Source organism: Miniopterus natalensis, chromosome 10 (genome assembly GCF_054644295.1).
Source record: "Miniopterus natalensis isolate mMinNat1 chromosome 10, mMinNat1.hap1, whole genome shotgun sequence".
NCBI classification, from domain to species: Eukaryota; Metazoa; Chordata; class Mammalia; order Chiroptera; family Miniopteridae; genus Miniopterus; species Miniopterus natalensis.
The window spans coordinates 69,201,555-69,229,115 of record NC_142090.1 but is presented as its reverse complement, the minus strand read 5'-3'; the positions used below and the strand labels follow the sequence as shown (position 1 = coordinate 69,229,115).

General features: G+C 37.6%; 1 protein-coding gene across 2 annotated transcripts in view; it reads right to left on the bottom strand.

Moving 5' to 3' along the window:
• The window catches only part of AHR (aryl hydrocarbon receptor), a 41,973-nt gene extending 14,662 nt beyond the window's left edge, over positions 1-27,311 (bottom strand). Inside the window, exons 1-3 of one of the 2 annotated variants that reach the window (XM_016217061.2) lie at positions 27,206-27,311; positions 15,297-15,484; positions 192-295 (exon numbers count right to left, since the gene is read on the bottom strand). In XM_016217061.2, coding sequence (XP_016072547.2) covers positions 192-295; positions 15,297-15,484; positions 27,206-27,270 — 357 coding nt within the window. In that variant the 5' untranslated portion in view covers positions 27,271-27,311. The remainder of the gene's footprint in view (positions 1-191; positions 296-15,296; positions 15,485-27,205) is intronic. The other variant, XM_016217060.2, reaches the window with a different exon arrangement.
• Positions 27,312-27,561: the final 250 nt, after the last annotated feature.

Below are 27,561 nucleotides of genomic sequence, written 5' to 3'. Positions count from 1 at the left end.
TCACAAACACAGACACACCGCACACCCACGGAAGGCAGCGCTACACACTGCCGCAGTTCCGGTGAAAGTGGCATCAACCCTGGGTGACTTCTAACTTTAAATGAACTGGAAATAATTAAATGAGCAGTAAATGAATTCTCCATTTGCAACTGTCATCCTAATTATAAGGAACTATATTTACTAAAATTTACCTGTAATAAGAATTCTCCTTCATTAAAGTGCAGGTCTTCCCCCAAATTTGTTCTATAGTTATCCTGGACTCCATTTCTGTCAGCTGGGGACGATTTTAATGCAACTATGGGAAAAAAGGGAAAAACAATGGCATATTAAGTAGTTTTAAAAGTAAGTGGCTTCCAAGGGCTATATGAGGGAAAACCTCTCTATACACCAAACAGAAACAATAGGAAATACTGGTGTGTACTGGCACTGTAATGACAGTGAATAATCCTTTGCCAGTGGCTGATTTCCAACACAGATGACAGATTCTTAAAAATGATTTTTGATGAGTTCACTATATGGTTTTGGGCATAATTTAGAAGTTTCAAAGAATTGTATGGTGCGGCTATAAATACCCCTCCCATTCCTATTTACTTACTTATGAGAATAAAGTTTATCAGAACATAATGATTTTAATACCTCTATATACTTATCTAAACATCAATGAACTGGTGGTGAGGAGAATCATCCATACACCTTGTTACAAAATATATTTCCATTAATTTTACAATCATCTTGTCTAGTTTTAGGGTAAAAAACTATTATTATTAGGCACATGTTAAATCTATAAATCAACTCATGAAGAATTACCCTATTTATGATGTTGAATCATTCTATCCAAGAACATACATGTTTTTCCATTGGCTCAAGTCTGTACTTTTTGTCCCACTGGAGTGTGTTGAAGTTATCCACAAAAAAATTCGCACATTAATTTTTTATGGTTAATCCTAAGTAGCAGACATCTTATAGAGTGGGTTTCTCCTTCATTACTATCTTCTAACTGCTGTGGGTAATATATATGAAGGAAAGGCTGATGGCATGATGGAATCTTACTACTAGAGGTGGCATATTGTAATGCTCTCTCTCCTATTCTCTTTCCTCCCCCCCTCATCTTGTGTGTGCACCTGCACATGTGTGTGTGTGTGTATGTCTGGGAGGCAACACAGCTGAATGGAAGTAATAACTACCATTTACTTATTTAGAATTTTCCCAAGCTCAAATATTATCTTATTTAAAAACATGTGAATGGCCTGGCCAGTGTGGCTCAGCAGTTGAGCATCGACCTAGGATCCAGATCGGGGTTCGATTCCCTGTCAGGGCACATGCCCGGGTTGCGGGCTCGATCCCCAGTTGGGGGCGTGCAGAGGGCGGACGATCAGCGACTCTCTCCTCATTGATGTTTCTATCTCTCCTTCTCCCTTCCTCTCTCTGAAACCAATAAAGACATTAATTTTTTTAAAAAAGAATTATAAATAAAAAACATGTGAATGTTGGTACGTGACAGAATTAAGTTCAAACCTCAGCTCCGCCACTTAATGTGTGAGCTCCTGCAGCCTGTCTCCTACTATGGAAGCAGGAACTGAAACCAACCAACCAACCATCCTGCGGGGTTGCTGTGAAGAATAATGAGGATGTAAAGTTCCTGGCACACGGCGGCTCAAGAGTTCAATAAATGAAGCTTTAATGATTAGCCGCATTTCCCAGAGCTTATGACTGACTAGTCACAAAGTATAGCCTTTTAGGTATAGCCACAGTCTCCATTTTTCTATTTTAATCTGATGTTAAAGATAAACCATTAAACAAAACCGACTTTGACAAACTTTTAAGACTTCTTATTTCATGAGACTTTTATGTGAGAAAGATAATGAATGAGGCTTGGTGAAAAACTGGAGGCCTCAGTCTGAGCAAAGCATCGCATATAAAACCATTTCTTGTTTGAAGTATATATTCTGGTAAATCATCAAGGGCATGTGTCACACTGGACTCTTGTGCCAAGTTCTTGCCTTTGCAGAACTTGAAACATATCTCTTTCAAAGAAGCGGCCAAAAGTCTGGCCTCTGAATACAACAATTTCAAAAGGCCAGAGAACAGATTTCCTTAGGCCAAAAAATAGTTTGAGGTAAATTAATTGATCTAACAGTTAATCAAGACCAAAGGAAATGTTTAATCTTTTCTCATTGAAAACCAGAAGAGAGAAAGGCCTTTTCTATTCTGTAGGTTTCGTTGTTGCTGCTGGGCTTCTAATGGCCAAATCTACTTAAATGCATTAAAACCTCACAATGTCAGGGTTAACTCCACTCCACTCCACTCCACTCCTTTTCCCAAATCTCCAGTATGTGGCACAATTTAAGAGTTATGCTGAGTATCAGTAAGATTTGCTATTAAAATGACAACAAAACCAAAACCCTCACATTATGAAACAAGCAAAGTAATCTTGAAAATGGATAGATACTAACAGCATCAAACTTAAACTGTCTAAATTATCTTAGTAGGAATCTTTCAAAATTAATTTTTAATCAATGGAACTGATGTCAGTTACTGGGCCACTGAGAAGATAAGTAAGAAATGAAAGAGACCATTCATCTCAGAGTCATTTACAATTTGTTTCTGGCCTTGTACTGGGGATATTAGCCAATGTAATTAGACATTACACAGACTGCCTTTAAATAGGGACTCTAAGCTATGGAAATAAAGAACTAGAAAAGAATGTCAAATATATTAAGTACCAGAATGAGATTTAATTAAAGTATTGCAGAAACTTGAGAGAGAAAAATAAGAACAAATTCATTCTAAACAACGCCTACGATTCTAAATGTTGGGAGGATGTTTAATAAGTGACAAGTGCATTTTGGGGAAGGATCACTGGAGGGTTCTTCCAAAAACAAATATTTCTGTTGTTCTCATGTTTAAGATTAATAATCAGTAAAGGATTTAAGTAAATATTTTGCATTCTCATTTTCTTTAAAAATACAATGTGACTTTTTGGAAAACTTATTTTTATGTCCTGGAATCTCAACCCAACCTGTGTGATTTATGACTTCCATGAAGTCTGATCTTTCTTGATATCGTCTGCCTTGATTAGAAAGCAACAGAAGAGTAAGAAAGTGACCTACGGTGCTGTTACACTGGTCACTTCTTCCTAGCATCTGAGTGGCCTTCAGTAATTTCCTTAGCAATTCACACAATATGTGATGCCTACTGAGCACACATTGTATGCCAAGCAGTTTCCACGAATTGTATCTTATTTAATCTTCCTAACAGTCCTATGAGAGTGGACATTCTTGACCTTTCAGTATATTAGGAAACTGAGACTTAGGGAGGTTAAGAAACTTTCCCAAGGTCATAGAGCTTCAAGTGGCAGAGCTGGGATTAAACACCCAGGTAGCCTGACCCTAAGTGAGTGTGCTAGTATCAATCAGCTACCAGACTTCTCCCCCTGCTAACTACCTTTGACCTTTAGTTTCCTCATCTTTAAATGACAGTGATAACTCTGGAGACAAATTCTTTTGAGGGCTAAAATAACATGTAGAGTACCTGGGTAATAACACCTGGAATCTATAACTCACAGCTATATGCTGAGTTTATACACTCTCAAACCACTATGGAAAGCAGACACTAAGTGCACTTCAGAAATAATTGAGTATTTTCTCATCTCTAAACAGGGAGCATTAATGAGCATCCAGTAGGACTGCTGTGATGCCTACACTATATCTACAATAAAGATTTGAAAATACTTCTAAACAGTAAATTATTATAAAAATTTTATGTCTGATCAGATGCATAGGACACTTCTAACATTATACCACTGGCATTAAATACATGACAGTTCATAGAAACAAAATGTAATCTCTGAAAAAAAGTGTCCAGTTGATTCTGCTACTTGGGGAGCATTTGCTATTCTGAACAGATACTTGTTAAAATCTCACCTGTGGGAATAGCACACCTTCCAAAGTGTACAGATATGATACTGAACATTCAGAGGAATGTTAAGATCATAAACTGTCAAAAATTTTCAACTGTCTCTTCATTGAGAGGTTGTTGAAGCAATGACACAAGTAAACATTTAATTGATGATGGATTTTAAGTGTAAATATATTATGGCATTATCAAATTGTCACATTACAAACTGATCCAAGTCTTACTCCCATGTGCATTTAACCATATCCATATTTCCTAATATGGCACTTTTCTTCCTTATACATCTGAGCTCAGATTTCCATTTCTCCCTACAAGCCAAATATTTCCTCCTCAATAAATATGCTCTGAATTGTTAGAGAAATTCACAAGGAAGAAATATTGGCATGTGGTGAACTGCATCTTGTATTTTGTTACTACAGTTTGCATTTAAACAGAATGATGACACGATAAATGTCTTGCCAGGGAAAAGCAAAAGCCTTTTCAATATCTAATTGTTGATATAAATTCAATTTATTTTATAATAATATTTATCATCTCCTTTATTACTTCTGGAAGGAAAAGTTAAATTCCATTCCCACACTGATACAAGCATGAAAGAGAGCAAAGCTATCACATATTATAAAATTCAACCAACCACATAAACTTTTATAAATTAGATAGGGTTAAGTAATGGATGCAGTATTTCTTAACTATAAAGAAAACATGTTTAGATGAGCAAGCACACTGTATCCATAGTTTCTACCCTCATCAGAACAAACTATGTCACCTCTCCCTGAACAAACTGTCTAGAGTTGAGTGTGTGCCACTTGTGAAAAAAAATAGGGGGAAATAAATTATTACAGATTATATCAAAAGGCTAAAAAGAGTTTATTAGCAAATTTCTCTAAATCAAAATACAACATTAATTCAACAAAGGGATTCTCAGATGATAGCAATACCAGGTCTATAAAGGCCTCTATGCATCTTCAAGAAATCATTATCATTTATATAACAATTTTAATTCCTTCACAAATCTCCTAGTTTCAGGACAAATCCACTACCAGCTTAAAGCATCAGGCAGGCAAGCATTCTACTGTCCACGCTGAGAAGATGAAGACAAGACGGAACAGGGAGGTTAAAGGTCTTACCTAAGGCCACGAGATTCGTTAACTGACCTCCCCTCCGTGTCTCCTGCCTGCCAGTGCTTTGGGTACAGGACACGCTGAGATCAAGAGAGGGAATGCGGTCTCTACAACGCACAGAATAGAAGCCTGAAGCTAGACACTGTCAAGAATCCAGCTGACACTGAAATAGTCTCTAAAGCTGACCACAAAGGGCACCCCCACATCATGTGGGCAAACTTAAGGCTAGAAGAAACGGAAAGGATTCAATACAGACAATTTTAGTTTGATTGGATCCAGTTTGACTGCTTATCTCCCTCTTGACCACCCGCTGCTGATACCTGAATAGTTTGATGGCTTCTATAGACAACCAAGAGGCAAAAATTACCTCTAGTATTATTTTTCTGTATGGACGTAAATGTCATTTTTGTTTACATTTTCATGTGCAGTTCTCTCTCTGGCCCTCTAGTTTAAGAACCTGAAACACCACATGAAGGCATCTCTACGTGAACTCTTGACCACTTTACCATGGTTTCATATTCCACACACACACATTTGCTTTCCTCCACTTCTGCCCATCCTTAAAACATCTCGTCTTTGGTATTTTTCCTCTTATTCCATATACTTTCCCCAGGAAAATTTTATTTGCTTCCGTGGTTTAAAACACTATTACAACTATAGAATGGCTGCAAAATCTAAATCTTAGCCATGAACTAATAAATGATTAAAAGGCTTTAAGAGCAGGATTTTAAAATAACACATAAAAAGATTAGTAAGTAAAAATGATTAGTCATAATGTGTCTCATTACAGACCTTAATGTGATTAATGTTATATTAGTGAACACAGTTTCTAAAACCCTATAACGTGAAGATGTAATTTTCCATTAACCAGGTTACAAAGCATGGCAAAAAAAAAAATCAAATGATTTAATTATAGACACTTAAAACCTATATTTGGAAAAAAATTAAAAGGAAAAATTACCTACTAAAGTTGGCTGGCTTTTACTATTACTCCTCCTGCCCCCCCGCCCAAAAAGCTAAAGGATAAATTTATGACCAACTGGACCTATTCATGGCCAAGCAATTAAAGATCCTAGAGTCATAAAACACTTGGTAATGATCAAAGAGAAAACCCATTAAAGCAGTAAATTTAAAAGGCAGAAAAGAAGCAAAACATGTACTAAAGGATGTAATGAGTTTGAATTATAGTTTGAATCTTTGATACATATTTGTCACTGTTTGTTTGTTTTTTTAAATACTTGTCAAAGCAAACATACACACTCAGAGATGAAAGTGTCCTATACAAAATCATGAAATATTAAATTTATTCACAGAATCTAATGAACCTCACACTGTAACTTGGACTATGTGATGAAAAAGAGATTAAACTGTTGATCCAAAGAGGTTATACTGTTAAATGTAAGAGTCCAGATTTGACTGCCAGTTCGACTTCACTCAGTAAGAATTGTACTGATTCATCTACTTTATTCATGCGTTTCAATTTGCATGAATGTGATTATAGAAAGATCAAATGTGCTGATCTTTTTTTTTTTTTAAATATATCTTTATTGATTTCAGAGAGGAAGGGAGAGGGAGAGAGAAACATCAATGATGAGAGTCACTGACCAGCTGCCTTCTGCACGCCCCCAACTGGGGCTCGAGCCCGCAACCTAGGCACATGCCCTGACCTCCTGGATCCTAGGTCAACGCTCAACTGCTGAGCCATGCCTGGCTGGCTGGTTGATCTTTTAGGCAAACAAATATTTTGAACATTTCTAGAATTAAGAGGGTAAGAGATACAAACTTCCCATTATAAAATAAGTTATCCGGATGTAATGCACAACAGATAATATAGTTAATAATATGGTAATAATTTTGTACAGTGACAGACACAAACCCATTTAACTTTATAAAATATCAACCTTTAAAAGGGCTTTACATTCATTTTTACCGCTTGTTCAAGCTCATTGGCATTCATACATGCATATATATCTGCTTTTCAAGATCACGTTCTTGCTACACAGATACCAGAACAGGACTGAAATACAGAGAAACATGCAAGCTAAAGATGAATAACCACAATAGCTCTCTTTAAAAACCTAATGAACTGGAAGTGATTTGTTAAAGCATCTAACCAAAGGAAGACTAAGAGAGCACATAAAATTTTTATTTAAAATAGTCAACAAAGGTCCACGGTAAACAGCAAGGTAGAGTAAGTGTTAGATCATCCCATAATGTTAACTGTTCTCATCCTCTCCTCACCCAGCATTTTTTGACTTCATGAGATTTAAAATGTGTGCAGACAGAACTTTATAAAATGGTGATGATTTTAAGCAAGACTCAAGATTTTCCCCTATATTACCTAGTTTCCAAAATAACCAGAAAACTATTCCCTATGACATTTGCAAACGCAGGATTTTGGAATTAGAAACTCAGATCCCCAAACTTACTTTTATCAGACTTAAAGTAACTTACAGAAAAATATCTTTTGGTTTCTTGCAGAAAGGAAAACTTAAACATCTCAATATTTTAAGTCTCATAGAATAGCCCATGACTCAGAGAGCATGGAGGAGGAAAGATTTCACGGTTAATGGTAGTTTATTTATTTAAAATATATCTTTATTGATTTCAGAGAGAGGAAAGGAGAGGGGGAGAGAGAGAGAGAAACATCAATGATAAGAGAGTCACTGATCAGCTGCCTCCTGCACGCCCCTGACTGGGGATTGAGCCCGTAACCTGGGCCTGTGCCCTGACCAGGAATCAAACCATAATCTCCTGGATCCTAGGTCGATGCTCAACCTCTGAGCCACGCCCGTGGGCTGAATGATATTTTAAATGATGCAACACTTACTATGAATATTTTACTAAATTATCACATACTATATGCCACTGACCCCAACTACTGTCTCAGAGAAAGAAAACTTTTCTGTCTTTTTACACCTCATTAGATATTTGTGTCTCAACAGAGAACATGGATTAGTTATTCCCAAATTTTTAATTCTGGGTGTTGCTGTTCAAAAGGAGAATAATTTAAACACAATACTTATATGATGATGAGTATTTTAAAAGGTGATGATGAAATCTAATTCAAATTTTTCTATGCTGAAATTACTATTACTAAGAATGAAACATCACACCCAGCTGGGCATGGCTCAGAGGTTGAGCGTCGACCTAGGATCCAGTTGACTGGGGTTCAATTCCTGGTCAGGGCACATGCCCGGGTTGCGGGCTTGATCCCCAGCAGGGGGCGTGCAGGAGACAGCCGACCAATGACTCTCATCATTGATGTTTCTATCTCTCTCCCTCTCCCTCTCTTTTCCTCTCTCTGAAATCAATAAAGATAAATTTACAAAAAGAAAAAAAAAGAATGAAACATCATCATACCTACTCATATTGGTCAACAAGCTCAATGCCCACTGCTTGATCCTGGCATAAGAGGCAGAATATGTGGGAGAAAAGCAACCCTTTCTCTTAAGATCAACCAATTTCAAAGGTTGGACTGTAACCACCCACATCCCAGTCTCCCCTAATAAACTACTATTAATCACAGTCATTTAAGTTATTTCAACTTGGTAAATGTTTTCCATCTCAGAGGCAACATGGTATTTGAGTTTAATACTTATTTTCTAATTTATGTTCCACTTTTTTTTTTTAATTAAAGTCACAGACATCTCACAAAGTGGAATTTTCACTGATACATCTCCTAGGGCAAGAGAAACAAAAGAAAAATAAACAAATGGGACTACATCAAACTAAAAAGCTTCTGCACAGCAAAAGAAATCAGCCTCAAATTACAAAGGAACCCCACGGTCTGGGAAAACATATTTGCCAAGGATGTATCTGATAAGGGGCTAATTTCCAAACTGCAGAAAGAACTCATACAACTCAACAAGAGGAAGACAATCCAATTAAAAAATGGGCAAAGGAACTGAACAGACACTTCTCCAAAGAGGACATACAGACGGTCAAGAGACATGTGAAAAAATGCTCAACATCGCTAATCATCAGAGAGATGCAAATTAAAACCACAGTGAGGTATCACTTCACACCTGTCGAATGTCTACCATCAACAAATCAACAAATGATACATGCTGGCGAGGGTGTGGAGAAAGGGGAACCCTGGTATGCTACTGGTGGGAATGCAAACTGGTGCAGCCACTATGGAAAACAGTATGGAGGTTCCTCAAAAAATTAAAAATGGAGCTGTCTTTTGACCCAATTATCCCACTTCTAGGAATATATCCTAAGAATCCTGAAACACTAATCAGAAAGAATATATGCACCCCTACGTTCATAGCAGCGCCACTTACAATAGCTAAGATCTGGAAACAGCCCAAGTGCCCATCAGTAGATGAGTGGATAAAAAGCTGTGGGACATTTACACCATGGAATACTATGCAGCTGGAAAGAACACGGATTTCGTGACCTTTGGGACAGTATGGATGGACCTGGAGAATATTATGCTAAGTGAAATAAGCCAGGCAGAGAAAGACAAACATCACATGACCTCACCTTTATGTAGAATCTAAAGAACTTAATTAACTGATGAATAGAATAGATTCAGTAACATGGAAGCATGGATCAGACTGATGAATCTCAGAGGGATGGAGGAGGGCAGGTGGGTGGAGGGGGAGGCAGTAACCAAAGAATTTATATGCATATATGCACACATGGACATAGACAATAGTGTGGTGAAGGCCTGAGGGGAGGGGGGAGTGGGTACGGGGTAAAGGGGGTTAATGAGGGGGAAAAGGGACATCTGTAATATTTCAAACAATAAAATAATAATGATGATAATAAAAATAATAAAGCCATTTACTGAAAGAGCATGTTTGAACACGTATTACAGTCTGGATTTTCATGTATTACATGTAGCTTGTGCTAAAAATCAGTGTTCCGAACACTCTATACGACATTCTAAGAAAGTACATAAACTTTGGTAGAGGTTTAAACAATGCAAAACAAACAAAAAACAAAAACAACAAAACAAAAAGGATAGTGTCAACCATAGAGATGGAAGCAAGCAACAGGCTGAGGAATCTCAGGGGGAAGGCAGGGGTGGGGAAGTGGGTGGGGAGAGATTAACCTAAGAACTTGTATGCATATATGCATAACCCATGGACACAGACAATAGTGTGGTGAGGGACTGGGGGGGGGGGTCAATGGGGGAAAAATGGGAGACATCTGTAATACGTTCAACATTAAAGATGAATTACAAAAAGAAAAAAAAGTAAAGTGTCATCTTAAATTTCTGGAATTTGGTGGAAAGGTTTGAAGATGTTAAGGGTTTTAGGGGCTCTTCCAGTCTGCATCTCCAGCACGTAAGTGTACACACTCGTCAGGTCACAGCTCCACTTGACCACTTAGCTGTCCTCAGGCTCCCTGCTGGCCAGATTTAATCTATCTTGAGAGGTGAAAAATTGCACTTGACCATGTTTAATTGCCAACATCAGAAAACAGCAAATTTTAGATTTCTGTTATTTGCTAAAAAAACAGAAAAGGCTCTCCAGAAATACTTCGAAGATACAATAATTTAGAGGAGTCTTTAAAAAAATAAAAATAAGCAGGCAAAAATAGAAGGCAATACAGAAGAGCAGTGCTACTTAAGAAAACTGAACAGAACTTAAGCAGCTTCTAATATTTTAATCTATTATTTGTTATTAATATATTATTAATCCTAAAACATGTCTAAATGTGTCCATTGTGCAGAAATAAAAAATAAACTACCACCTTATTCTGGAATTTCTCATCTCTCAAATTTGCAAAGGGGGTGATATTTTAAATCCAGAGGCCTATTTGTACATCACATTGATGCTGACAAAAATAAAAAATGTAACAGGATTGCCAGACTGCTGGGAAGTACAAAAGGAACATCAAGCAAAGAAGAAAAGGTGCAGTGGCCCAGGAACAAGATGATAAATATAAAGCGATGGCCAAGGAGCAAAGAGTGTGGCTAAAGAATGCAAAGCGAGGTACTGAAAGCACCGAGAAAGGATACAGTGATACTAGTCTGTTCAAGAAAGACTACAGAGCTTTGACATTTGAGTCCTTAAATATTCCTACGTTTCACCATCTGATACAGCCAATCATAGACCATGTAAAGACTTCTGACTGCAACAATTCAATAAAGCAAATTATTTCTTGCATCTGGATATTTACAGAGAGAGAATAAACTAATTGATACAACCAATAATGGCAAATTGACCACTAACAGAAAGATTACCTGGAAATAGTAAAAAAATTAACATCTTAAACAAGCCCCAGAAATATATTTCTAAACACATCTAGAATATTCAATAGGAATTTTACATTGTTTTCCAGACATAAGTTAGTGAAATTAAGTTAATAAATATTTACTGAATGCCTACTATGGGGTAGGCATTGTTTCAAGTGGGAGCAACAGGCACTATACGGAATGTTTAAGCGCACCCCACAAAATAAAGCACTCTATAAAAGTTTTCATGATGATTATTTTATCTGTAGCATCAACAGACAGTACACACTGAAAGACAATTCTATGAGCTTTACTGTCTATATATACATATAGTTCAAGACTTTTCAAGGATTAAACACTCAAACTTTCCTTCATTTATGTCTTTAGTTGAAACCCAAACTAATAACTAACATTTATTAAGCAGCATTTTACTTCTCTTGAAAATGCTCCTTAAATGATTCATTACAAATACTTAATGCATATTTTTAAAGGATCTCACATACTATATGTTGGTTTCTGAGACACTGCACCCTGAGCTATTAGAGAGCAGAAATGCCCCCCCTCGTTTCTTCTTTGTGAATTAAGAACCTGCACAGTATTTATAGTAAAACACAATCTTGAATTACAAAATTTATTATAAAATCATTTCAATTCAATAGTGTCAAAGAAACTGCTTCTAATTTAACATAATTCAAGCATGACTAAGATTGTTCAAGCCCTTAAAGGTCATATTTCGGAAGGTCTTGAATACATATAAATATCAGTGTCGTACTTAAAAACTTAAGTATTGCTTAAGCAGGATAGTCATGGCTCCAAAGTTTAAGAAGATCCATTCAAGCTGGATTATTTAAACTTGCAATAAATAGGCGTATTTTCTTGGAAAAGTATCTATTGTTACAGTAAAACCTGAGTTTCCTCTCTAACTAGATTGTATGATTACTCGTTTATATTGTCCTTTCCGCAGGAATTCACACCCCCCGGGTACATCCTGTTATTCACTTAGAGCTCCCCTCAACCTCACTATACTGCTTCCTTAACAGTGGTTTAAGCGCACAAAATCCTGACCGCTACCGACAGTCTGCACACCGCGCACCTTCAGGTCATGAGGGTTACCTTAAAATTTTTACTCCGCGTTCTCTCAGAAGACGGCATTGCTGTCCTAACCACTGGTGGCCTGGACAAGCCTTTGGGATCTTTTTCACTGATTATGTCCCTCGCCTTCCACCTAACTGTTTTTGTATTTGCACAACCTAAGAAACTGCTTAAGAGTGTGCTTCCCACTGAAACCAGAGCACATTCTTCCTAAAATTTTGTACGCTTGGATTTGTCTTTCTGAAGGCAAAGCAAACAATATTTTTAAAAAGGAATTAGGGGTATAATCAAGGCCAGATTAAATCACTGCCTCGGATTCATCTAGGATGCTTATTAAAAACACAGATTCCTGGGTTCTACGTAGAACCTACATAGAATCAGCAAAAAGGGGGCATGCCGTAGAATGTGCATTTTAAATAAGCTCTCTAGGTTATTCTGATGCACACTAAAATTTAAAAACCAGTAATGCGAAGGACCTAAAATTCAAGATAACATAATGGAAAAAGGAATTATGCAAATGGGGGAATAAGGCCTACTGTCAAATACAAAGAACTAGAAAAAAAATTAAAAAACTCATTAGTGAAGAGCTAATAAAATACTTTGCAACTACTATGAACTCCATAATGAGCCAGCTAAACTATGACATTCTTTGGAAACTCCTTTACTTGAGGCACTGAACAGGGCATACGTGCCTAATGAAAAAAAAGTATATACATTTATATACTAAATACACATACAGAGTGTCCCCAAAAAATGTACAGGGAATTTAACAGCTGATAGCTTAATTTTAAAAATGAAATGTACTTTAATAAACACTGCCTTTATAATTATCCAAAGTGCGTGTATACATTTTGGGGACACCCTGCATATTTTAAAGCGTGTATTTCTGGATGTGTGTGCATGCGCGTACACACACAGCCTAGAAAGCAGTAACTGTGTTACTATTAAGTGGCACGCTGCTACCCACTCACCAGCAGCTTCCGTTCTGCTGCACTACTTCCAAACAGGGAACCACCTATACATTTTTTTTTCTCTTTCTAACATAAAGTTTGCTTTCTTGTTGTAGAGCAGCAGGAAATGAAAAGGCAAAGTGACTCACATCAATACATCTTTGCCGGAGTTAAGGAGTAATGCCCCTCTGGCTTCTAGACTGTTAGCTAACTCTCTAAAGGCAGAGACCACATCCTCCATGCCATGGAACCCTCCCCACCACCAAGGTCAAGCAGTAAGCACAGCAAGTGAATAAATGCTGGGAATCAGGACAGCATTCCATGAAGCTGGGAATGGTCTTGGGTTATGGTCAACCACAAGGGCTCCTAAACTTCCACGTGCAGATCTAGACTCACCACCAGAGTAGTGTATGATGCCCTACGTCTGGGATGGGGCCCAAGATCTGGCACTTCTCACAGTTCCCAGGTGACGTTAAAGCTGCTTCTCTGCAGACTAGACTTTGAGCACTATGGATTGAGGGGAAAATTCTCGGGTTTTTGCCATGTAAATGGTCCCCCAAAAAGAGAATTGAGACATGGTCAGGAAAAACAATATAGGGAATCTGGAAACCTAGGTTCTAGTTCCAACTCTATCATAAAATGGCTATATAGCTGATAAACACACACACACACACACACCCCTCAATGACTATCACATAAGTCATCTAGAAGATGAAGGGTCTGATATAGATGAAAACTGAAAATTCAAAGACTTTTTATGTAGATCAGAGAAAATTTAAGTGTCTAATATGAACCCCTGAAATGATTACCCTCAAACCAGTGCTTATTGCCCAGATCACAGCTATTAAACTGTATAGCTATCCAAAATAAAGAACATACAGCAAGCAAACAAAAAATAAAAAGATGCTCAGACTAAACACATCAAATCATCTAAATATAAACCTAAAGGGAAATAACTGTTTCGCAATATTCTAAACACAAATTACAAATTCAAGTATCTGTAAATGTGTCTAGGGCAGCAGGATCAGCACCATCTGAGAGCATGTTGGAAATGCAAAATCTCTGGCCACACCTAAGCCGGCTGCATAAAAACCTTCATCTGAACCAGATCCCTAGGTGATCTGTACGCACACTGAAGTGTGAGAAACACTGACCTAGGCCACTGAGGTTTTACCCTTCATTCTCTACTACTATTTGTAAAATAACATGATATATTTAAAAGACTGAGCATTTCCTGAAAAAAACTCTATTTCTGACATATGAACAGATAAAAAGAAATCAAGAAATGGTTTTAAATGAAAGGACACATTGAGACATTTTCAAACAAAAACTTCCATTTAAAATGCTTCCAGACTAGGAAATACTGTATGATTAAAAAGTAACGAATATCACCTAGCTCAAATCCCTAACTTATACAGCTGAGTAAAGTGAGGGACAGGGATGTTAACTGGTTTGGTTAGTCAAACAGTTTGTCAATAGCACAATAGAGACTGAAATCCAGTTCTACTGACTCCTATAATACAATGCCCTTTTCGGTAGAAAAGAAGAGTTTTAATCACATTTTCCGAGATGCACATACAGTTAATATAAAGCAGAAGTATATGTAATTTTGAAAGGATAAATGAAATGACATATCTATAAAAACATACGAAGGAAATCCATAGTAGTTAATATGTGTTTTATTCTTTCCATTAAAAAAAAGAGAGATTTTAAAAAAATAAATTGGAAAAAGAAGTGGAACTGGAAACTGACATACTTAATATGAGCATAAGTTCCAAATATATAATTTTCAAAGAATGACACCACATTATCATTTAGTGGCAGCATCTGTTTAATGAATAAATCTGGAAAACTGACTTTTGGAAATATGAGAAATTTGGCTCTGCTACTTAAGTTTTACTATACAGCAATAAACAAAACTTTTTCACATGTGGCTAATTTTTGCAGTTCTCAACACAGCAGCAGCCAAATTCAACATAAGTATTTTATAAGCAACGATAGAAAAATTAAACCCTTTTGTCTCACCATCAAAGAAGCTCTTGGCTCTTAGGTAACTGACACTGAGCCTCAGAACGGAAAGCTTGTCCAGCTTATTAATAACATCTTGTGGAAAAGGCAGCAGGTTCGCCAAACGGTCCAGCTCTGTATTGAGTCGGTCTCTATGTCGCTTGGAAGGATTTGACTTGATTCCTTCAGCGGGGACTGGCTTGATGCTGAAAAACAAACAAAATGCTGTGAAATACTCTAAAATCTATAAAGCAAACATTTCCACTGCCTTATAGCATCTCCTCAAATATTTCTCTCATAAAACAAACATCTGAAATCTTTCAGTTTACATAAATCCTTTCAAAATGCGCCTTTTATATCTTAATTAAGCAAAAGGAGAGAATGGGCAAAATTCTTCATAATGTTTTTATTAAAAGCTTATGAACCCATGATAGGAAATCACTAAGTATATCTTATATATTTCATATGAATGTGGTATAGTGATTTCCAATGAACAAATCTACTAGAATTTTCCCCTCTTTAAATACAACCATTGTTAGGGAAAGGGTGGGGGGAAGAAATCTGTAATAAATTATGTGAAAATCATGCTTCCTTTGCAATTTTCTAGAAGCATCGTGGCATCATTTATGTTGTACATAAATAAGAGCCACCCTAAATAAAAAGCTCACATTCATCACCCCAGCTTCCTAAATTTAACAATTTCATCCTGTTAGTGGTAATTTCTCAAAGCCCTCTGGGACCTCCAGATGGTCCAAACACCATCTAATGGGGTCCTCCAATATTAAAACAAGAAAACATTTGACTTTAGATATTTATATTTGTTGAATGACAAATATTAGAGGTTAACTGTGATTACTGGCAAATTTTGCTTTTATGACTGGTCAGTACTTCTACTTTATTAGCATCCATAGTTTGTGCTTCAATTAGAAAATCCAATGAAACCCCAACATTTAGTATGATTTTCATCTTAGAGAAAAGACACTTATGGTTAAGAGGAGAACTTGAGTTTAGAAATAAGAAGTTAAACTAGTTTACACAAAGGCCTTAGCTAGGATTCACAGCAGAAATTCACTATGTAAAGTGAATTTACAGATCATTAGACACTCATTCTGAAATACAGAGAAGCTATTAGAAAACCAAACAAAGTAATTTTAAGATCATGCCTGCACCTTTCCATTTGACAGAAAAATGAAGAATTATCTGGAGTATCTTCTAACGAAGTCTTTTTTTCTAGTTTTATTGAGAAAACAAAGACATTTTTTGACAATTCAAATAACAGTACCTTAAAAAGCAGAAACTGACATGAGTATAGTGCTATTAATTTGATGCAATCAAAACATTTCTAGATAATATGTTTTTGATGTTATATGTGGGGAATACTTTACGCAAAAAGATAAAAAGTAATATGAAATTTTAAGTTTTTACACTGTCCCTAACAAGAAATTTCTTCTGAACTTGCCTATTTCTAGTTTTTTCTATTATAGTTCATGTTATTTCTACAAAAATGATTAATTGGTAAAATGGCACACATACAGAGTAAGTCAGTAAAACTACTTCCAGACTGTTTATGTTACTGTATAATTAATGGTGACTGTTTCTCTAGCTAGTTTCCCTTAATCATACTGCATTATAATCAAATTCAAGTAACACCTAATTACTACATTTCTCCAATTAATCAACTGAATTTCAACTTTTACCTATAATGCATGTCTACCTCACTGAGTAATGCTCTCTTGTCAATACAAATATTCATTTGCACCTATCATGTCTTGGGCAGGCCAGAAAAATACTATTCTACATATTCCTCCCATACTAATTCTGTACCTGATGCATCTTATGCAAATGTCTTACACAACCATTCCATTAAGGAATATTCTCTTCAGATAACATTTCCAAAAATTAAAAATCAAATCCAGCCCTGCATGCTTGGTAGCTTTCCAATAAAGATTATAAAACACTGGGAAGAAGAGAGTAAAGCTAACACTGAAGCAAGACAAACTGATAGGACACAGGGAGAAATAACAACAGTTCAAGAAAGAGGTGTAGCGGTATTCCTCCAAGTGTTATGGGAGCTAAGTACTGGGAGCAACTACTTGAAAAAAGATTTTTACAGAAAAGATGGTATATGAAATGGATCATGAAAGACAAACAGGATTTCAGGAGGAGACATGACTGAGGAGGGGTGAGCTGTGAGAAGCCCCGTATGAAGTGTGACACACAGGGTGCAAGAGAGAGGAGAATGGGGAAGCGGGTTGTGATTCCAGGCAAAGTGGGGGGTGCTCTTCCCCACTGGGTGCTGCTGGGCGTGGAGTTCTTAACAGCAGCCCAAGAAAAACAATTTTCTGAGACTAGCACGAGTGATTTTTATTTGTATGAAATTAAATGCCTGCGTTTCTAAAGTCCCATTTCCTTTAGTCCTGTCATAGAAGTGTAGCTGGGGTTTCAGTAAAGCTAGAAGCAAAGGCAGGGTCTGGATTTCCTTTCCCTGCTGGAGCTGGGGCCAGTTCAGCATCAGGCTAGCTGCAGTCCACCAGTCCACTGGGTGTGGGGTCCTGTGAGTGAAAGCATGGAAGCAGGGGCCAAAGAGCCCCACAAGCCCCAGGCACACGAGTCCCAAGAGAGCCAAGAGCCTAACAGACTGAACTCCTTTCTTTAGGGGGTTACGTATCCCAAATCTTTGAGCCCTTGCAGTGGCCACACCCATGCTGGCCCACCATCTCTGTTCCCAGGTGTGACTGACAGCAAGCACCTTCGCTAGGCCCCCCCCACCTTTACTGAGCTTGCGTGTATCTTCCCTGTGTCCAGTCCCCTTCCTCCAATGTTTTATAGGGCACATGCCTATGATGTGTGGCCTTCCCCTTGCTTGCTTGCTGTTATTAATAACTAGCTAACTACAATGGTACCAGTTGGGACCACATTCTTTCAACAAATATTGACCACCCAGCATGTGGCAAGCACAGAACGCTCGGCAGTGAACGAAAGCCACGAGAGCTCCTGCTCTCATGAAGCTTACATCCCAGTGGGAAGATACACACACCAACACAGAGCTTTGTCTGTAAGCTTCAGGAAGAAACATAAAGCAAGGTAAGGAACGAAGGAGTGACAGGGGCGCTGGTTTTGCCAGCCAGGGAAGGTCTCTCTGCTGTGATGTTTCAGCACAGACATGAAGACAACCAGGGAGCGAGCCCTGTGGGTGTCTGATGGGAAAATATTCAACGCAGAGAGTGCAGCAACTCTCCTCACAGAAATGGTGCCAAACTGTGGACTTTGGTATCTGAAGTCATCTTAAGCTTTCAGCTCAGGTTTGCATGACCAGTCTTGTGTTTTCACTCAGCTGACTGGTGACAGAGAGCACACAATGCGGGGCAGATCTCACTGAGGTGAGCGCCTCTTTCTAAAATGTAACTCCAGGTCACTCCTCTGATGCAAACTTTCAGTGGCTCCCCACAGTCCACATTCCTCAGCCTAGCAAACAAAATGCTCCTTGATCTTCCTATGGCCCCTAACTATTCCTCTGGCCTCATTGTTTCCAGCCAAGGCCTTCCTTGTCCATTATATTCCAGAGCTAAGAAATGACCTACAGTTGCCAATACGTGCTCTGGTGCTTTCATAGGCACTACTCCCCTGCTCTGTCTCACCAGCTTCAAAGCCCTGCGCAATTAGATCACTTTCGTCAAGTCTTCCCTGACCCACTCACAGGGGATCCCTCCCCCACTACTTCTATACCTGATGCATCTTATGCAAATGTCTTACACAACCACTCCACTAAGAAAATATTCTGTGCAGATAACATTTCCCCTAAATTAAAAATCAAATCCGGCCCTGCACTCTTGGTAACTTTCCAGTAAAGATAATAAAACACTGGGAAGAAGAGACTAAAACAAACACTGAAGCAAGACAAGCTGACACGACACAGGGAGAAATAACAACAGTACAAGAAAGAGGCGTAGAGGTATTCCTCCAAGTAGTGCTGCCTTTCTTGCCCTGGCTCTTTGCAGAATTCAGCTCTGCCCTAGGAGAGACTGCTTCTTTACACAATGCAAACTTGTTCACAGCTCTAATGTAGTACTATGCACAAGATGGAATATTTAGCATGAGTTCACATTTCCTAAGTCTAGTGTTATGTAACCTATATTGTATATACTTGTTTGTTGCTCTTACTACTATGAAAACTTAATTATTTCTGTATCCCCACTGCTCAGCATAGTATTTGACAGAGAGTGATCTTTCAATTAATGTTTGCTGATCAGAAATGTGCAGAAATGATAGGAGCCTGACCAAAGGCAGTAACAGTAGGATAGTAAGTATAGACTGGCTTGAGATATTTAAACACACACTTTGCGCCTATCACAAAGCTGGGTACATAGCCAGACTCAGATGTTCACTGACTTAAACTCACTTGCTAACCAACTTAGGTACAGGAAGGGAGAGGAAAACATTGAGTAAGGACAGACTGCAAATGACTAGAGTTTGTAGCTTTGGATAACAACTATATTTCCCAATACAAGGCATATCAAACACAGAGAAGAACACACACTTGAATAATACCAACATTTAGGTGTAAGGTTGAGGAAGAAGCACAGACAAAGATGACAGAGGAGGAATGATAAGACAGAAAGGATAAGAAACAGAGTAGACTACTTTGGAGATTACAGAACAGTTAAATGCACAGAGGAATTAAATAATTAAGGATTGAGACGTACTCACTGGACTTGGCATCTCAAACCCAATGTTGTTAAAGCTAAAGTAATGGCTTTGACACACTTTTTCACTGACTTTGTGAGAAATATCCAGAACTACTTTGTGAAAATATTTCATACGTATCCATACATATTGAAGATATACAGAATAATTAAAAATAGAAATCTTACACCGATTACATTTGACTTGCGTTATGCTGGTAACTTTTACTTTTGTTTTGTCTTTAAATCTATGCCAAAATATACTGCCAACCACCTATTTAAATTAAAGGCTATATCTGAAATATAAATGTCCCAGTACGATGGGACTTGGGACACCTAGAGTTCAGAAGTCTGCTGAAATAGACTGTAGGATGTTGATCAGGCAAAGAAAAAATTTATTACTTTTTAAACCTTAACCTCAAAAATCTTGTCCCAACCTGTAACCAAAATAGTTGTGAAATCAAGACTCCAGCTGACTGCATGCCATGCTTCTGTTCTAGAAGCCTGCACGCTACAAGTACTGGTGGTGACAGGCCCAACAGCATGTCCAATGCCAGTTTGAATGTTATCTTGAAAGCCTTAATTTTTCACATCCCAGTCTAAAACGTCTGTTAGGCCCATCTCTTGTGCCCAGTGTCTGAAACTAAGCTGAAAAATTTAGCAACCCAGTGTAAGTTACTGTAATTATGTTTTTATACATTTATCATAAAATCTCAAATGACGTGCAAAGATATAGTTTCAGTTATCCCATGAGAATAAAGTGATATTTTCTAACAAGAGATTACCTATCACAGCACCAAGTTTGCTTTATCAGCTTTTTCCTCTGGGTGGTTTAATCTACTCCCACTGCTTCAGGTTACTTACCAATAACTTGTTTATCTTAATTTCCAGCCCCTGTACCTGGATGTCCTCTCATTCATATTTCCCAGAACGTAAGCACCTCCTTCTCTGCATCTGCTATGATACTACTTTCCATCCAACAAATAAGTAAATCTCTCTGCCACACCAACTATACCCAATTAAGCCCAACTTTTAAACCTGTCCATTCTTCATTTCTTCCCCATGGTTTCAGTGCATACTTATTTATCTCTGAATATAAATGTTGAATGTTTATAGTTATAAATTACATGCTTCATATAATATTGGGAAGGTGATCTGTGGCACAAATAACATTAAATTCCATTATGAGGCTGGATACAACTGGATATTTTGCTTCCCCATATGAGGCAAAAACCATTTACAACGTCTGAGAATCCTGGCTGGATGTCACGTGTAATGAGTCAGAACTCTGCGGTCATTCTCCTGCTGCTGGCTCCACAGTTGTGATGAGTTAGCCCCGTTCCCTCTTTTCTACCTAAGGAGGGCAATGAGGTGCAAACAACATATGGTCTCTTGCATAGGCTTTAACAGTGAAAACTTGGAACATGAAACATGCCTTAGAAATCAGTCACTTCCATAATCCTGAAAAGAATTCATTAGGAATATTCTCTTAAAACTCTTCTATGAATATACTTTTTTTTTTTTTTTTTTTTTTTAGTATTTCCCTTTAAACCCACATACTCCCTTTAAATTCACCTACTATACCGAAATCACTGAAACATTAGCAGAAAAGTCCTAAGTGTGTTGGTCAGCTGTTAAAGGAGTGAATAAAATGAATAATTCTCCAATACCTACTTATGTGCATGGAACTGGAAAGCCCTGGTAGATACAAACACAGAAGATAGTCCTACCTTTAAGGAGCTTATCTTTTGTACTAAGAAGAGAGACATTCTATAACAAGGCAAAATCAAGCATAATGTATTGCTCAATATTGTAGGTACTATAAAAGTGATGCTCAAGAGTTCAGGAAAGTAAGAGCTCAGGTAGAGTACTGAGGGAAGGTTTCATGGAGATGTGGCATCTAAATCAGGTCTTAAAGACAGGTAAATCAAGTCTGATTTCATGATGTCAGAGTACACAGCTTTTTGCAAGTACCCTTCGCAAGGAAAGCAAGAGACAGAAACAGTCTGTCTCCAGTAAACCTAAGAGAAAACTAAACTCAGATGCAAATAAATATGAAGATGGAAAATAGGTAGAAAAGAAATCAGTGACAACACAGAACAAGAAGAAAAGGTGTAATCCTAGCACATTACTTAGCTGAGCAGTAAACAATGCTTACAGTTAAAAAAAATTGTGAAACACTAAAAGTAGATTTAATCTAAAATTGTGATTAACATTATATTGGAAGAATGAAGAAAGGTGGAGAGAGGAAATAGCACTAATAATCTTAACTATCTTAATAAAGGTCAACAGATCACACCAAGCATGCTAAACTGAAGACTGCATATACGTATTACTGAATTTCTTAAATGTGCATGCATTGTTTAATAGGAATATTTTCAAAACAATTGCTCAAAAAACAAGAAAGGAGCAAAGTAAAAATTACTAAAAAATATAAGACAAAGCAATTCAGTATTGAAAGGCCATCTCAAGTAGAAAAATCTTTAAACACCACACTACCACTCCACACACACATAATCCCAACAATAAATTCAATTACCTACCCCACCAGTGTTTGTCTATGAAAGCCAATTGTCAAAATTAATATTTTTAAGCAAATATGCAAGGAAAGACCACCAATGGGAACATAAACTTTTTGCAGAGCAATCCGACACTTTTCTCGGAGCATAGTATTTGGCTCAACATTAAAAGTATGCATACCTTTGTACCCCAAAATTCCATGTATAGGAATTTTCCCTAAGGAAATAACTAAGAATTTGCATAGAAAGTCACATAACTCAAAGGTATTCTCTGAAAAACTAGTTAAAATATTTATAAGTTGGAAAAAAATAGACCCCCCCCCCCCAAAAAAAAAAGAAAAACAGTTAAATTATGGAATACTAAGAGAATGGAGTGTTATGCAGCTATTAAAAGCAATGTTTTAAAGGAGGGGAGGGAGGGAACAAATCACTAAAATAGGAGGAGAATACTCTTAAGAGGGAAGGGTGTGAATGCAAATATGGATTTAAGTATGGAAATCTGGTGTGGGAAATAGTAGATAACTTATTTCAGAAAGTTAACTATTTGGGAACAGTGGACAATAAGGAAATACCTAGGATACAGATGTACCATATGCACGGCTGAACTTATTCACCTGGGTAGTATTGTGAAGTTGGTAAAAACATAAGTTTTGGGATCGGATATTCAAACTCCACTGTTTCGTTTCCTACCTGACAATTTTAAATCTGAACCTCAGGTCCCTATCTATAAAACTAAAATATTACCTTTTCATAGTACTATTATAAACTGGTGGGGGGGGGGGAATTATGTATACAAAACACAGTGCATGTTTGTATCAGAGTAAATACTATCAAACAGTTGTTTGTTATATTAAACCACGATATAGATAAAAGCAATTTTACAGAAGTGTGGAAGTAAAAAAGTACTGTTGTTAGAGATTTATTTGTGCGGTACTTATTTCTAAGTAACTGTCTTAATTCTTTTCATCAATAAGCATGTACTATGTGAGTTTATTCAGCAGCGAGGCAGCACATTTCAGCCATACCCAGAACTGAGAACATAATCATATACTGCCTCTTACTGTTTCACAGGAGAATTGATTGTTATGCGATAATGTAAGCTAAAATTATTTAAAAAACAGAATTTATGTTTCTCTTTCATTTACATCTCTAGCAGTCTTTAGTTTATTAAATGCTTTTGTTCTACTCATTTTAGTTGTGACAGTGGCATTTTAGCTGTAGGTTTTGACTATCCTGCTATATTGGTCAAGAATGTGCCCAAATCTACAAAAGCAAGAAAACAACACCTTGTCTTTTAGTTTAGACCTAGTACTCTTTCCATTTATATCTCACTGTTTCCTCCTTTTCCCCCCTTTTTTAAAGAAATGTTACCGATAAGTAAATATTTTCACTTACTCATTTCATAGTTCCAATATGTAAGAGCCTCTACAGTCACTATGTATAAGTTATCTAAATAAAGCTATTTGAAAGAAAAATGATGGTAGAGAAATAATTATGTAACTGAAACGACTTACCCTTTAATTTTACAGGCTATTTGGAAAATGGTATCATACTACATTTATATGAAACATTTTTCAGGAAAACACTGCACAATTTTATTCTACTAAGTGGGTATTATCCAAATGAGGTTCCTGAGATTTAAATAGAATGAACAGCAACTCAGCAAAAGCAGGAAAGAATACAATGCTTTTGTATTCTAGTAACATTACAAGAATGTTAACAAAGTGAAAAGGAGAGGCTAAAGCTCAGAAGTTATTTCCAGTTCTGACACTTCCTGATGGCTGGCTTGATCACCACTACTGCTGACATCACTTTTAAAGGTAGAAGTCATGTACTCAGGATCCATTATTTGCCAACAGTCAGTACTAGAAGTACAGTAATTGAAATACCACTAAAACTTTTTCTGTATTAACAAAACTTCAAAACTACAAAAACATATCCGAAATTATCATCACTAGAGAAAAACAGATTCTACTTAATGGTACACTTTTCACTTATCTCCATGAGACAACGTAACTCAACAAACTGACCAAAAACAGTTATAATCTCCAAAGAAAATGAAACAAGATTTAAGTAAAAAACAATGTTTTTTTTTGTTTTGAGGAGTGTTGTTAAGTATGGAACAACATTTTAAGGTAAGTTACAGAATATATGCCTGAAGTTGTCATGAAAATGTTTTCCTGAAGTAGAAACCTGGATCAGATAGATACAAGGCTGCTTCAGTCCTTTAATTTCATAACTTTTACTACACAGAAAAGGAAGGAAACATTAACTGAGCATCTACTATGTACAACATACTTCAGTGGGATTGAAACGAACACATTTCAGATCTATTTCCTACAAATAAAGGTAAATTTCAATGATAGAATGGCCACTAGAGGGAGTTTATCTTGTTTAATTAATTCAATTGAAGGTGGACTAGAAGAGCTTCAGGTTAAAATTCTGTATCTTTAAATGGGCATCTCATCAAAAGTCTTACACTTATGCTACAACATTTTCTCTTCAAGTAGATTAAAATAGCTTTCACTTAAAGGATCAAAGTGAAATCTCAATAGTATTTTCAGCTCAAACAAGATATATTTTTCTGACAATGTTGACATATTTTAGACCTCATTAGCTACAAACTACTAATTTAACTAAAAAAAAAAAATCCATACTAAATATAGTATTAGGTTTAATGGCCACATTCCTTAAATGAACTTTGATTAACTGCATTATGAACCTAACCATTTTTCATGCAGGTGAAAATAATTTATAAACAATTTCATGTGACTCTGTAAATGCCAGCACTAGGCTTTTCCTATGGAGCAATGTAGTGCCACTTAAGGTATTTATATGACCAGAAGCAATGCATGGTGCTCAATAGAGATCTGATAAATATCTATACTAACTAAATAAAATAAAACAAGGGTAATGTGGAAATGCTTTGGCAACACTGTATTACAAGAGATCATTAAATGCAAATATGTTAAAGTCTTAGGAAGTTTATTAAAATATTCAGATAAATAATAAAAAGTACAACTTAAATAAATAGAAGGAAAATGTAATATGTTTAAAAGGGGAAGATCTTTAATAAAATAAAATGTTAACTAAAAGCCCAGAATGTTAAACTTTATAATGAATATAAACATAAGGCATTTGACTTTTTTTTTTTTTTTTTTTAAGTCATGTAGGTTCTTATGTAACACACTGACAGGAACTCAGTAACTTAAAAATCCATTAGGGAGATCTTCAAGTTTTATGACTATACACATAAAACCCATAATACCTGTATTATAAATTATCCTAAGTGTACAATAAATACATAAAATAGGCATTTGGGATGCCTCTCAATTTTACCCTTCAAGAACAAAGTCAAACTAGACAAGCACGTTTTCATATAAGAAATCACTCTACAAAATACAAGTTTGTAAATCAATGTCATAGAACTGACAAGACAGAAAATCGCTAACTCACCAGTATTGCTAATGTTAGACACACTGCAAGACAAGACTTCCAAATTATAATCAGTTGATTTATACATATATATATGAATATTCTTTGTTAACACCAAGTCTAGATCTAAAGAACTATGACCTTCAGATTGAAATCCTAAAAAAGGTTATTAAAACTCCAGAATGAAACTTTTGAACTAGTTAGTGCTTTTAAATATAAATCTTAAACTGTTATTTTCCTTATTTCAATTTGTGACCTAAATTAAGTTTTAGGCAGAGTGCATACTTCTGATTGGCTCTGAATAAACCTTTAATGTGTTCTTAGAATTGTTTAAGAAAATCTGAAAAATGTGAAGCAAAGTAACTCAGAGATGATAGAAATAAACACAGGAATACAGCCGGCTCACAGAAGGAAATCTGTCTCAAGCACGGATTTGTTTTTCTGAAAAAATTGTAAGGTTATTTGCCATCTCATGCAAATATCCCACCAAAACAAACAAAAAATCTGTTAGTAAACACTCTATCAGGATTGACAAAGCTTTGGAGGAGGGAAAAAAGGGAATTAGAGAAAGTTACCGAGAATGAAAATGTCTGTTTCACTAATTTCCAGGTTCAAATCTGCCACTTCCCAGAGAAACTAAAACTACCGCAAAAGTCTCCAAAACTAAAACTCTCCAAAAGGGTAGCTCAAAAAACAAACCCCCCACCGCACCTTGCCCATCACACTCACTCTGCCTGCTACAATCTACATACATTTTACCGACGTGGTCACGTTGAGCACTTCAAAATTACTTCCAAATAAGAAAGTAAGGGCGCAACAAAAAGCCAATTGCACTAGACCAAAAAATACCTGCAGAGGCACTCAGCCCCTTCCTGCAGGTGATGCGTGTTTAGCTCTGAAACACCTCGCCCTGCCAGGAATGAGAACTCTGCCCGTCCTCTACACTAACCTAAGAGGATATTAAAAGTGGAGGGGGGTTTCAAGGCGGGTTTACGTTAACTAATCCACCAGCCCCACAGGCGGACCAGAGCTGTCAACAAATCAGGACCACAGAAGAGCGCACAGCTGCAAACGGGTGGGGGGGTGAGAGGGTGCCTGCGCACTGGGGACCGGGGCAATTTTTAAATGCAGTAATTAACCATGGAAAACTGCGAGGCCTGGGTGCCTCGATGCGGCCCCGCACCTCGATTCCACTGGGTCGGGGAAGAGACCTCGTTCCATCGAGCGGGGGTCTGGGGACCGAGTGGGGAGCGCCCAGCCCCCGCGCCGAAGATGCGCTTCGGCCACTCACGTTTTCTGCACGGGCTTCCGCCGCTTGCGACTGGCGTAGGTGATGTTGGCGCTGCTGCCGTTCATGGTGCCCAGCGGCCGGCGACTCCTCCCCGGGCGCGGGCACCGACCGCCCGGTCGCAGGGACCGGCGGCAGCTGGGACGCGGGCGGCAGCGGCGGGCCGGCGTCCACGAAACCGCGCCCGCTCCACCTGCGTCCTCCGGACCCCGGCTCCCGCAGCCCCGCGCGTCCAGGTGCGCTTCCCGGGCCTGGCGCCGGAGGGGGGCGGGGGGCAGGGCGACGGGCGGGGACCGGTGAGCTGGCGGCGCAGGTGCCGTCTACGCGGGCGGAGGCTCCGCCGCGCAGTCCGCAGGTGA